Source organism: Tachyglossus aculeatus, chromosome 1 (assembly GCF_015852505.1).
Source record: "Tachyglossus aculeatus isolate mTacAcu1 chromosome 1, mTacAcu1.pri, whole genome shotgun sequence".
Lineage (NCBI taxonomy): Eukaryota > Metazoa > Chordata > Mammalia > Monotremata > Tachyglossidae > Tachyglossus > Tachyglossus aculeatus.
Window position 1 is genome coordinate 41,624,806 of NC_052066.1, and position 14,649 is coordinate 41,639,454.

General features: G+C 42.8%; 1 protein-coding gene across 1 annotated transcript in view; it reads right to left on the bottom strand.

The window, feature by feature from the left end:
* LOC119930739 (schwannomin-interacting protein 1) overlaps positions 1–14,649 on the bottom strand; it is an 823,807-nt gene that overhangs the window by 652,693 nt on the left and 156,465 nt on the right. Inside the window, exons 2-3 of the mRNA XM_038749357.1 lie at positions 8,145–8,209; positions 4,722–4,802 (exon numbers count right to left, since the gene is read on the bottom strand). Of these exons, the coding sequence (XP_038605285.1) occupies positions 4,722–4,802; positions 8,145–8,209 (146 nt within the window). The remainder of the gene's footprint in view (positions 1–4,721; positions 4,803–8,144; positions 8,210–14,649) is intronic.

Consider the following 14,649-nt stretch of genomic DNA (forward strand, 5'->3'; position numbering starts at 1 on the left):
CAAGATCACACAGTAGATATGTGGTGGAGCTGGGATTAGAACCTGGGTCCTCTTGCTCCCAGGCCCACACTCGTTTCATGAGGCCGCACTGTTTCTCTTTAAAGTTTTCTGCTAAAAGTTCTTACAAAGCCGTCTAACAATAACCTATTTCTAATTTCTATCCTAATCCTCCTCGACCCCTCAGCTGCCTTCGACACTGTGGACCAGCCCCTTCTCCTCAACATGCTATCCAACCTTGGTTTCACAGGCTCCATCCTCTCTTGGTTCTCCTCTTATCTCTCCGGTCATTCATTCTCAGTCTCTTTTGCAGGCTCCTCCTCCCCCTCCCATCCCCTTACTGTGGGGTTCCTCAAGGTTCAGTTCTTGATCCCCTTCTGTTCTCGATCTACACTCACTCCTTTGGTGACCTCATTCGATCCCATGGCTTCAACTATTATCTCTATGCTGATGACACCCAAATCTACAACTCTGCCCCTGCTCTCTCCCCCTCCCTCCAGGATCGCATCTTCTCCTGCCTTCAGGACATCTCCATCTGGATGTCTGCCCGCCACCTAAAACTCAACATGTCCAGGACAGGACTCCTTGTCTTCCCTCCCAAACCTTGCCCTCTCCCTGACTTTCCCATCTCTGTTGACGGCACTACCATTCTTCCCGTCTCACAGGCCCACAACCTTGGTGTCATCCTCGACTCCGCTCTCTCGTTCACCCCTCATATCCAAGCCATCACCAAAACCTGTCGGTCTCAGCTCCACAACATTGCCAAGATCTGCCCTTTCCTCTCCATCCAAACTGCTACCCTGCTCGTTTAAGCTCTCATCCTATCCCGTCTGTACTACTGTATCAGCCTTCTCTCCGATCTCCCATCCTCTTGTCTCTCCCCACTTCAATCCATACTTCACATCGCTGCCCGGATTGTCTTTGTCTAGAAACACTCTGGGCATGTTACTCCCCTCCTCAAAAATCACCAGTGGCTACCAATCAACCTGTGCATCAGGCAGAAACTCCTCACCCTCGGCTTCAAGGCTCTCCATCACCTCACCCCCTCCTACCTCACCTCCCTTCTCTCCTCTACAGCCCAGCCCACACCCTTCGCTCCTCTGCTGCTAATCTCCTCACCGTGCCCCGTTCTCATCTGTCCCGCCGTCGACCCCTGGCCCACGTCATCCCCCGGGCCTGGAATGCCCTCCCTCTGCCCATCCGCCAAGCTAGCTCTCTTCCTCCCTTCAAGGCCCTACTGAAAGCTCACCTCCTCCAGGAGGCCTTCCCAGACTGAGCCCCCTCCTTCCTCTCCCCCTCCTTCCCCTCTCCACCCCCCACCTTCCCTCCTTCCCTTCTCCACAGCACCTGTATATATGTATATATGTTTGTACGTATTTATTACTCTATTTATTTATTTATTTTACTTGTACATATCTATTCTATTCATTTTATTTTGTTAATATGTTTTGATTTGTTCTCTGTCTCCCCCTTCTAGACTGTGAGCCCACTGTTGGGTAGGGACCGTCTCTATATGTTGCCAACTTGTACTTCCCAAGCGCTTAGTACAGTGCTCTGCACACAGTAAGTGCTCAATAAATATGATTGATTGATTGATTGATTAATAATTGAGTGTACCTAAGGAAGGTCTATTTCTTATTGTCATTCATAATACCTGCAATTTTCTGCTTCTAATGTTCTTTCCTTCATTAAATGTTCCTACTAAAGGGGTCTAAATTTTTCTTAGACTTTAGAAAACCAAGCTTTCCTCTCCAAAAATTACTTTAAGAAAGTACCATGTGAATTCCTTTGATTTCTTCTATTGTATTCTTCAATCCTTTAAGTTTAAAAATCAAAATTACTTTCCAGAGTATAGAGCAGTGATCTATTACCCCCATGAATCCATTAGCAAGCCACCTCTTTAGTTACACATCCTTTCCTGGGGTCCATTTATACAGCATTCCAAGGAATATTCATCATAATATGTCTTCAATTCATTCTCACTAATACCCCGCATTGCCCAAAGCTCAGCTTCATTTTTATGTATTGCATTCTTCCCCTGTCATCTCAACAACCAGATCGTGCTCTTCAGGTTTACAGCTCCCTGATCAGCTTCTATGGGATTGTTCCCTAATTCCATTTTACACCGATGATTCATTAGAATTTACAGTGGAAGGCCAGCTTTGCCAATATTGTTCATTCGAGAAACCAGCCAACCACACTAAAAATAGCCAGGGAAATTTGTACAGGTGTTTTGTGTCCCAGGATCCCTAATCCCTCCTTGTCAACCTCCAAATCCCAGCAGCATCAGCAGCAGTAGCAGCAGCAGCAGCAGTGGAAGATGGAACCTCTTGGCCACCTTGGTCAGACCAGCCAAATAATAATAATAGTGGCATTTATTAAGCACTTACTATGTGCAAAGCACTGTTCTAAGCACTGGGGAGGTTACAAGGTGATCAGGTTGTCCCACGGGGGGCTCACAGTCTTAAACCCCATTTTACAGATGAGGTAACTGAGGCACAGAGAAGTCACACAACTGACAATTGGCGGAGCCAAGATTTGAACCCATGACCTCTGACTCCAAAGCCCGTGCTCTTTGCATTGAGCCACGCTGCAGATCTTTCTGCCAGAATGGCCATGACCAGATTGGAGAAAGAAAATTGACTGAGTAGGGTGGGAACAGCAGCAAAGGTGAAGGACTCTGACTCCATTTCTGCTCCTGGGACTGCTTCTTTGTGACACCACCACTGCCACCATTCATTCATTCAATCGTATTTATTGAGTGCTTACTGCATGCAAACGCTTGGAAGAGTACAACATAACAACGAACAGACACATTCTCTCCCACAATGAGTTCATAGTCAAGAGGGCAGCTTTTGCCAGAGGGAGGATAAAGGGTCAGCAGGGAAGCAGGTGGTTCCCTAAACACCAGATAGATCCCCAGGCCGCACCACTCTGTCCCCAGACCTTCTGAGCTCACAGAAGCCCTTTCTCCAATTCAGCAGAGAGGGCAGAGTGACAATGGGAGGATGAAGAGGCAGTTTGAGGTGTGGACTGATACCGAGTCATGAAATGGATTGAGTGCATGCCTGGGAGTCTGAAAGACCAGGGTTCTAATCCCGGCTCTGCTATGTATCTACTGTGTGACCTCGGGTAAGTCACTTCACTTCTCTGTGCCTCAGTTCCCTTATCTGTAAAATGGAGTTTAAGACTGTGAACCCCACGTGTCGTACAGTGCCTGGCACATAGTACTATTATTACTATTGTTAGTAGTAAATGGTTTTGAACCCCTTTCATGCCAGAACTCTAGGTTCTGCTATGCAGTCCAGAATAGCTCCTTTTTTTCCCTCCTGACATTCTCCCCAGCCTTTAGAACCCAAAGAGGCTGCCATGGTTTAGAACCAAGAACTTTTCATCTGGAGCAGTGGGCGAGTCTAAGGACTCTCACTTCTAAGATCTGTTCTTTTCTTGACACTGCTGACTGGATCTGTTGATTTTGTGGTTTTCTGTTTGCAATCCACTGTTACAGTTGTCTTCATTTATCCAGTCCCACCTAGACTGTGAGCCCCAAACAGGCCAGGGACTGTATCTGATCGGTAACATTTGAGTCAACGCCAGTACTTGGCAACAAACACTCCTCACTACTGGCTTTAAAGCTCTCCATCACCTGGCCCCCTCCTACCTCACCTCCCTTCTCTCCTTCTACATCCCAACCCACACACTCCACTCTTCTGGTGCCAACCTTCTCACTGTGCCTCATTCTCGCCTGCCTCACTGCTGACCCCTGGCCCACATCCTACCTCTGGCCTGGAACACAACTCCCTCCTCAAATCTGCCAGACAATCACCTCTTTCCCTCCTCAAAGCCCTACTGAAGGCACACCTCCTCCAAGAGGCCTTCCCAGACTAAGCCCCACTTTTCCTCAACTCCCATTCCCTTTCCTGTCACCCTGACTCACCCCCTTTGCCCTTTCTCCTCCCACGCCCCACAGCACTTATGTATACATGTAAATATCTATAATGCTATTTATTTGTATCAATGCCTGTTTACTTGTATTGATGTCTGTCTCCCCCACCTCTAGACAGTGAGCCCGCTGTGGGCAGGGATCGTCTCTCTTTATTGTTGTATTGTACTTTCCAAGCACTTAGTACAGTGCTCTGCACACAGTAAGTGCTCAATAAATACGATTGAATGAATAAACCTTTAATAATACTATAGGTGACCAGCTAGTCTGCCCCCTACCCCTACCTTCCATCCCCACTGAAGTCAGATAAGGGAAAACAAAGGAGCAGTTTGGCAGCAGTGTTTTTGAACTAATTTATCTCCTTTCTCCTAAGAAAGAAGGGGAAATGATCTGAATTAACAAATATCTAAAGGACTAAATCCCAACTGATTTAGATAATAAAGCACACCAGCTGTGTATTGTAGTTTATATTAACAGATCAGAATAATTTATCCAATCATCCGGGTTGGATGCAACTCTAAAATCCATTCATTCAATCGTATTTATTAAGCGCTTACTGTGTGCAGAGCACTGTACTAAGCACTTAGGAAAGTACAATACAACAATAAACAGTGACAATCCCTGCCCACAATGAACTCATAGTCTAGAGGGATCAGAGGCAGCTGCTAATCTTAGTTTAGCTGTGTCCCTTTTCCAACTCTTCTTCAGGTCCCAGGCTGGCTCTCTAGCAGTTCAGAGCAACGGACATCTACAAATTAGGCCCTGGATTGAAGTTACTTACATTTTCACTTTTGATTCCAAAGTCTGGAGATTAAGGCGAGGTTTATCAATATTATTCTGTGCATCCATGGCCAACTGATGGCTAGAAAAAAAAAAAAGAGGCTCTGAAAAAAATATTAAAACCTGTTCTCTAGCCACTAGTTATCAAGTTTTAGTCAGTGAGCAGATATTTAGGGGATATTTATTCCTCCTTTAGCAACAACAATAAGGCAGCAAATTAATAAAGAAAATATTAAAAATGTGGTGAGTACCAAATTAAAGCAAGGGTATCTTCAGACGATGCAAGAATTACAAGATTAATGAGGCGAAGGAGAAGATTTGATACTTTCTACTTCCAATATTCTTACTTCCTTTTTCCATTATGAAGATATTGTTATGATAAACTGAAATTCATATTTTACTTGTCCCTGATTTAGTGAATAGTTTCTCACTAATCTATTCAAAGTTGAACCCACCGACTTTGGGAAATAACTGCAAATTACAAACTGTAAGCAATAGCTTTTATAGTCATTATTCATTTCAAATTACAGCTAGGGGAAATAGGAGCATACAGGGATACGTACAAAAGTGCTTTGAGATTGGGGTATTTAGGGAAGCAGAGTGGCCCAGTGGAAAGAGCATGGGCCTGGCAGTAAAGGACCAGAGTTCAAATCCCAGCTCAGCCCTTGACTGCTTCGTGATCTCAGGCAAGTCACTTCACTTTTCCGTGCCTCAGTTTCCTTATCTGTAAAATGGAAATTAAATCTGACTCTCCCCTCCTTAGACTGTGAACCCTACATGGGGCAATATGTGTGTCCGACCTGATTGTCTTGTATCTAGCTGAATGCTTAGTAAAGTTCTTGGCTCAAAGTAAGTGCTAAACAAACAACAGAATTATGATTGTTAAGGGGAACCAAGCCTGATTCATAATTGAAGTGGGGAGGGTGGGAGGGGAAATGAGGGCTTAATCAGGGAAGGCTTCTTGGAGGAAATGTGATTTTAGGAAGGTTTTGAAGGTGGAGAGAGTGGTAGACTAGCAGATATGAAAGGGGAGGGAGTTATATAGCCCCAAGGGAGGACATAGACAAGGGGATGGCAGCAGAATAGGTGAGATTGAGGTGCAGAGAGTAGCATGGCACTAGAGAAGTGTGAAATGTGCAGATAGTGTTATATAAGATCAACTAGGAGGGAGAGAGCTGATAGAGTGTCTTGAAGTTGATGATAAGGAATTTCTGCTTGGTATAGAGTTGGATGGGCAACCACTGGAGGTTTTGGAGTGGGGAGATGTGAGCTGACCTTTTTTAGAATACTGATATGTGCAGCAGAGTGAAGTCAGGACTAGAGTGGAAAGAGACAGAAGCCAGAGAGGTCAGTGAGGAGGCCGATGCAGAAGTCTCTGCTGATGCAGAGAAGCAGCATGGCTCAGTGGAAAGAGCACGGGCTTTGGAGTCAGAGGTCATGAGTTCAAATCCAGGCTCCACCAATTGTCAGCTGTGTGACTTTGGGCAAGTCACTTAACTTCTCTGTGCCTCGAGTTACCTCATTTGGAAAATGGGGATTAAGACTGTGAGTCCCCCATGGGACAACCTGATCACCTTGTACCTTCCCAGTATTTAGAACAGTGCTTTGCACATAGTAAGTGCTTAATAAATGTCATTATTATTATTATTATTAAGTCAAGGCAAACCTGTCTACATGTTTTGTTTTGTTGTCTGTCGCCCCCTTCTAGACTGTGAGCCCATTGTTGTGTAGGGACCATCTCTATATGTTGCCAAGTTGTACTTCCCAAGCGCTTAGTATAGTGCTCTGCACACAGTAAACGCTCAATAAATACGATTGAATGAATGAATGAATGAAGGCAGAAAAATAGATCCATGGGGAAGCAGTTTTGATGGTGTGAGAGGGTGTTTTGTGGTGGGGGGGGGACAGGACAGTGCCCCCATATTGTCCCCACAATTTTCTGGGGCAGGCTAGGGCTGAATCTGGCCAGAAGAAGGTAAAGCGTGGAGCCACTAACTTGGCTCCATCTCCAATTCCTGCCCCTTCTGGCTGCCAGCCCATTGTTGGGTAGGGACTGTCTCTATATGTTGCCAACTTGTACTTCCCAAGTGCTTAGTACAGTGGTCTGCACACAGTAAGGGCTCAATAAATACGATTAAATGAATGAATGAATGCTGGTGACCAGTAGCCAGCCGGGCCTGGGGATGGGACTGGGGATAGGATTGGTGACGTGGTTGGGGATGTGACTGGAAGCTTCAAGTGGCCTAGTGGAGAGAGCACAGACCTGGGAGCCAGAAGGACCTAGGTTCTAATCCCGGCTCCACCACTTGTCTGCTGTGTGACTTTGGGCAAGTCACGTCACTTCTCTGGGTTACATCTCATCTGTAGAATGGGGATTAATAATAATAATAATAATAATGATGGCATTTATTACTAAGACTCAGATTAAGACTCTGAGTTCCACACAGGATGGAGACTGTGTCCAATCTGATAATTATGTAACCATCCCAGGGCTTAGAATAGTGCTTGGCACACAGGAATAACTTAACAAATACCATTATTATTATTACTCAAGTCTCATCCCGGCCTGGGCCTATGTGGTTAGGAGCATCACCTGCCACTGGCCAAAACAGTTGCTGCAGTTATCACCAAGGCAAACAGTTTTCATTTTGAGAAGTACCGTGGCTTACTGGAAAGAGCACAGGCTTGGGAGTCAGAGGTCATGGGTTTGAATCCCAGCTCTGCCAATTGTCAGCTGTGTGACTTTGGGCTAGTCACTTAACTTCTCTCTGCCTCAGTGACCTCATCTGTAAAATGGGGATTAAGACTGTGAGCCCTCTGTGGGACAACCTGATCACCTTGTAACCTCCCCAGCGCTTAGAACAGTGCTTTGCACATAGTAAGTGCTTAATAAATGCCATTATTATTATTATTATTATTATACCAGAATAACCATTCTGGGATCGGTTCTCACCTGTTACAGTTCATTTCCAGCACTGATTAAATACATCAATCAGTCATATTTACTAAACACTTACTATGTGCAGAGCATTGTACTAAGCACATGGGAGAGTAGAATATAACAGAATTGGAAGGCATTTCATAATAATAATAATAATGACATTTGTTAAGCACTTACTATGTGCAAAGCACTGTTCTAAGCACTCGGGGATACAAGGTGATCAGGTTGTCCCACGGGGGGCTCACAGTCTTAATCCCCATTTTACAGATGAGGTAACTGAGGCTTAGAGAAGTTAAGTGACTTGCCCAAGGTCAAACAGCAGACATGTAGCGGAGCCAGGATTAGAACCCATGATCTTTGACTCCCAAGCCCATGCTCTTTCCACTGAGCCATGCTGCTTCTCTCGTTCCATTTTATAGCATGGGTACCGTTCTTGTTTTACACTTTAATGAAGGTTAGCAAATCAACACTTTTCACACTTACTTTTCAAGCAAATATTTCTCTTCGTTAACTTGTTCTAAAGTATGTTGCAGTCTTCTCATTTCTTCCTAAAAGAATCAAAACCATCCTGATTATAGCACAAGTCACGAATGTAATTAGAAAAGGTATAATGCATTTTTCTTAGGCAATAGCTCATAGCTACTGGATGAGACAGGTTATCAAGACCAAAAAACCTACATATTTTTTAAAGTTTAAAAACTGAATCAGTATGCTTTCAGCTCTACTAAACAGTGGACTTGTTTATACACATAACTTCTAAAAGTGAAAAAATCTATTACATACGGCTATTTAATTTGGGGTTTGTTTGTTTGATTTGTATATGTAGAGGGACCTTGTGTTTTTAGAGCTGGAGTTCTTAGTCTGGGCTCGATGGGCAAATATCTACTCTTCCCCCCTCCCTCTCAAGCACTTAAATTCATAACATTCTTTCATTCATCAGAGTAGGAGAGTGAATCATAAGTGTACATTCATTCATTCGTCCATTCAGTCGTATTTATTGAGCACTTATTGTGTGCAAAGCACTGTACTTAGTACTTGGGAGTGTACACTATGGCAATAAACAGACACATTGCCTGCCCACAATGAGCTTACTATGTATAGAGCACTGAAATAAGGTTTTGGGAGAGTACAATGGAGTTAGTAGGCACTATCCTTGCTCGCAAAGAGCTTACAATATAGCTTGACGAAGCAGCATGACTCAGTGAAAAGAGCGCAGGCTTTGGAGTCAGAGGTCATGGGTTCAAATTCCGGCCCCGCTACTTGTCAGCTTTGTGACTTTGAGCAAGTCACTTAACTTATCTGTGCTTCAGTTCCCTCATCTGTAAAATGGGGAGTAAGCCTGTGAGCCCCATGTGGGACAACCTGATCACCTTGTAACCTCCCCAGTGTTTAGAACAGTGCTTTGCACATAGTAAGTGCTTAATAAATGCTATCATCATTATTATTATTAACTGTGAACTATCAAATATTGGAAGTACATTGTTTTACAGTTCTGAAAATGGTTTGTCTTGGGTCTTCTGATACTGAAACTGTGCTCACTGCAACCACAACTGCATTGGATGAAATGTACGAGAAGGATGGATGACTTTGGAAGATAGATACTTGCTGAATGTTGAACTGAAATTGGGAAATCAAAAGCAAGAAAGACCAAGAAAATGATCTAAGTACACAGTCAATCATATTTATTAAACACTTACTATGTGCAGAGCATTATACTAAGTGCTTGGGAGAGTAAAACATAGCAGAGTTGGTAGACACATTCCTTGTCCACAAGGAGCTTACAGTCTAGATGGGGAGACAGACATTGAAATAAATTAAAGATATGTACATAAATGCTAACCTCTTAGGGTCACACCAGGAGAGTTTCCAGTACTGTGCCAATCTCAGCTATAGGAGGGAGAGTCAAACGGAGGCCTACCCATTCCATTCTTAGTTTGAGCAGTGGCTAGTGAGTGGAAGGCAAATTACTACAAGTCAAAACTCACTTGTGCTGGGCAGCAGCACCATAGGAGAGAGTCGAGGGCAGAGACTCAGGCTTACTGCACGGAAGGAGGCAATGGTAAACAATGTCCATATTTTTACCAAGAAAACTCTGTGAATATATTGCCACAACGATTGCAGATGGAGGAGGGGCGCTCTGGGAGAGAGGTGTCCATAGCAACACCATGGGCGTTGGACACGACTCATTCATTCATTCATTCGTATTTATTGAGTGCTTACTGTGTGCAGAGCACTGTACTAAGCACTTGGCGACAGCATAAGACAACAACAATAACATAAATGCTGTGGAGCTGAGGGTGAAGTGAATAAAGGGTACAAATCTAAATGCAAGGGTTCTACAGAAGGGAGAGAAAGAAGGGAATATATGGGCTTAGTCAGGGAGGGCGTCTTGGAAGAGAAGTGCTGTAGCATGGTGTAGTGGATAGAGCATGGGTCTGGGAATCAGAAGGTTCCTAATCCCTGCTCCATCACTTGCCTGCTTTATGACCCTGGGGAAGTCACTTCACTTCTCTGTGCCTTAGTTACTGCATCTGTAAAATGGGGATCATAATAATAATAATGATGGTATTTGTTAAGTGCTTACTATGTGCAAAGAACTGTTCTAAGCGCTGGAGAGGTTACAAGGTGATCAGGTTGTCCCACGGGGGGGCTCACAGTTACCACATTTTACAGATGAGGTAACTGAGGCCCAGAGAAGTTAAGTGACTTGCCCAAAGTCACACAGCCGACAGTTGGAGCTGGGATTTGAACCCATGACCTCTGACTCCAAAGCCCGTGCTCTTTTCACTGAGCCATGCTGCTTCTCCAATTGAGGTGAGCCCCATGTGGGACAGGGACTGTGTCCAATCTGATTTGCTTGTATCTACCCCAGCGCTTAGTAGTGCCTGGCACATATTAAGCACTTAACAAATACCATGATTATTACTTTCTGATTTTAATAAGGTTTGGAAGGTAAAGAGTATGATAGTCTGTCAGATATGAAGGAGGAGGGAGTTCCAGGTGAGAAACAGGACATGGGCAAGGGGTGGGGAGTCAGATTCTCATCTAATTTCATCTGTCTCATCTATCTTGCAAGGTACAGTGAGAAGTTTGATGTTAAAGGAATGAAGTGAATGTGCTGGGTTATAGTAAGAAATCAGCAAGGTAAGATAAGAGGGGCCAAGGTTATTCAGAGCTTTAAAGCCAATGATAAGGAGTTTCTGTTTGATGTGGAGGTGGATTGGCAATCACTCTTGAGGAGTAGGGAAACATGAACTTAATGTTTTTTGAGAAAAATGATCTAGGCAGCAGAGTGAAGTTTGGCCTAGGGTGGGGAGAGACAGGAGGTAGGATGATCAGCAAGGAGACTGATGCCGTAGTCAAGGCAGGATAGGATAAATGCTTGGATTAACATGGTAGTGTTTTAGATAGGTGGCGGGGAGGGGGGGGGGGAGTGTGGAAATGTAGGAAGGTAGGTTGGTTTGGGGAACAAATGGGACATGATGACACTGGAATTTGAAGAGATTGGAGGTCTCTGTGGGGTACAGGACAGTTTGGTGAGGAGGGTGAGTGTGGAAGAGAACGAAGGTGAGGAGGTTGCAGTGGGAGAGAAGAATTTTAGTATTGGTGATGTTAGAGTGACTAGAGATGATAAGAGCAAATTACTTAGAGGAAGCTGGGTCAAGGTCAGAATCATTTTAAATTGAGCATATATACATTTATAAGTAGATGACCAAAGATTAAATGCAAGTTTTAAACTTGTTTTTTTTTTCTTAATCTTTTGGGTAATTCACAGGTTTCATTTCATTTATCTCTAACTGCTAGCTCTCTCTCAATAAAATCTATACTGTGGAACAGATAGAAAACCTGAGAGACGTATTTTATTCCCATATGGCAATTTTAAGTCTATTCCATGGGATAAGATGAGTCAGGAACTGATTTAATAGCAACACAATCTGTGTTTTTCTGGTGGCCAAAATAGAACTAGAATGCAGAATTCCGTTTACACTGACAACCTACTTGGAAGTTTAAGTGCGTTCTATTGGTAAACAACACGGGCCATTTTGTCCTGGCATTCTTAACACTGGGGATGATTTTCTTGATGAGAATGTTGGTAAAGTTTAGTGGAGTTTACCACAACTTCCAACTTAACCAACAATTTGACCTGGCCCAACTATAAAGCATTTTCCTTGTTTACCACCCCGTGAAAAAGAATACATTTTTTTGACAGGTTTAAAGTCAGAAATTAACTGAAAATTGCTTTCTGCTGGGGGCACTTGAACCTGAAAGCTAACCTGCTAGCTTGCTTTATCACACATGGGTCATTTTATTTTCAGTATGTCCTGGGGCAATGTTAGATAATTTAAAATGTGAAAACAATTTGCAATTTACTTCATTCATAGCTATGGGTGACAAAACCCACACCACTTACATAAATCATTTTTGTGTTTGGAAAAATTTTATATTAACCTAAGGGGAACTATTTAACACCAGCCAAAATATGAAATGGGTTGTGAAAATTGTGACTATTCCATCATTCAATTAAATAGCTTGGTATTTTTTATGGAAATAAAGGTAAGAGCTCAAAGAGAGGCCAGTTTTGTTTGCCTAATTTAGAAAAAAGAGAAGACACGAAAATCTATACTAATTTCAGTCTTGCATCATTAAACATGGAATATTGATTACTGCTCTTTGCCACCAAATTTATGAAGCTAGCTACGTTGCTGTGTCCACATAAAGTGATTCTGATGTTTTGCCCTCAGACCCCAACTGCTGTAAATGATGGCTCTCCATAGCAGCTGGGGTGTTGTTGTTCCAATTCATAGCCTTAGGAGATACATTTCACAGATTAGACCAGGAGTGACCCAGCTGCAAACTCTAACTTCAGAAAATTAAATTGGAGAGAATCCAAACTTCTCTGGGAGTAACTGTGTGAATTATAATGCCACCACAAACCTTGTTATAATGTAAATGTACTGCTTAAGGGACTAACTACCACTTTGCTTTTACCTCCATGGTTCAACATCAACATTAATCATCCCCTCATTTTTTTAAAAAAAGAAGACAAGGTTAAAATTGCAACATTATTTTTTTCACTTTCTGAAACAGCGACAAAAATTCTTTCTTCTAAGCATTTTTGCAGAAAAATTGCGCACTTTGTTTATGTATTATGCATTATTGTTGTTGGAGCCTGACAGATCTGTAAATTTCATAACAGAATGTTACCTTGCAGTAGGGCATAAAATCTTTGGAAAACCATCTAATAGTACATCAGCCACTCATTTAAAGGATTCATTCCATGAAGTTACAAGTATAAAAGACACATAAAGGGGCCACAGGCTTGAGAAAATATTTTTATATCTTTCAAGCATATTCCTAACTCATTTAGAATGTTCTGCTGGATACAAAGTGTCTTAGCTTGTGGAAGGCTCAATGTGGGGATGACTTATTTGTGATTATTTTTCCATTCTTGGGCGTAAGAATACACTGGACCACATGATGAAAATTGTTTACCTTTCTGAGGTAAATGAAAGCAGCGTATTAGGGTAGCATGAATACAAAGTTGAGACAGTGTGTGTTTTTCTGTCATCATAGAAATGAACATGAGGGAGGAGAAATCCACAAAGAGATGCAGCAGAAGGTGGAGTGACTACAGAGCTTTAATTAAACAATATGCTGAACTGTGAATTTAGCGCAATAGATATTAGGGTGGAGGAAGCGTCCAACAACTACAAACTTCATACACTACCAACTGTGGTCCTTCATCATCACAAAGTTGTTGCAATCCCCATTCTTCTCTCTCCTTGTTCAGATCATCACCCAGCTACTAAATTTCCCTGTATCAAATTGTCATTTGTTGTGCTCTCTACACTTCTAGGTCTTAAAATTTCTCAATTTGTTTCCTCGTAAAGCTCCTTGAAAGCCGGAATCGTGCCTACCAACTCTACCAAGAGCTTAAAACAGTGATTGGCACAAAGTAACGGCTCAATAAATACCACTGATTGACTGATCGTCTCTGGTCGTCTGCTTTTGATGCCCTGACGAATTTCCAAGCTTCAATTATTTTGTTAATCCCCATGTCCCCTTTTTCCCATAACCCATGGTAATCCTGAAATTTTGATTCTTTCTCAAATCATTGGCACAATAGAGAGAAGAATACTTTTTCCTGCCTCTTTGAAAGTGATGTTGTGGAGATCAAATGATGTTGCTTTGGGAAAATAAAAGCACCAACCAGATTCAGAGTATTTTGACTGATAAAACCCTCAGATCAGATGGCATCTTTACAAACAAGGAGGGAAATTTACTGTTTATATAGCAGAGAGGTTTTTCTTAACATAAAGATTGACAGAGTGAGACAATAATGAATCATCAAGCTTCATGCCAAACAGAAAGTTTAGAAACCTGCAGTAATGTGGCTATATCACAGAAACCACATTCAGCTTCATAATCAGCTTCAGTTTCAAGACCTACAAGCCAGATTCAACATCAAATAGCAAGACGGGATCGCCAATCACAGGGTCCACAAGAGAAGTAGTGTGGACTACTGGAAATAACATAAGCCCAGGAGTCGGAGACTTTGGTCCTATTCCCAGCTCAGCCACCTCTCTGCTGTGTGGCCTTGGACAAGTCACTTAACTTCTCTGAATCTCAGTTTCCTCATCTGTAAAATGGGGATTAAATACTTACTCCCCCGTCTTATTTAGACTGTGAGGCCAGTTGGTAAAAAGTCTGTTCCCTGCTTGATTATCGTTAATCTACCCCATCATTTAGTACAGTGCTTGGCATAGAATATGTGCATAAAATACTGTTATTGTTATTATTATTATTATCATCATCATGATCATGTGGGAGGAAAATGTGGGGAAACTGAAGGGCAGGAAGATACCTACTCTGGGACCAGCTGAATGGGGGCATTTTAGCAACTCAAAAATGAAAAATGGTGGTGAATTTGGGGGAGGTGAGTAAGGACCAGTCTGCCATGAGGCAATCAAAACAATAGCTGCTCTTC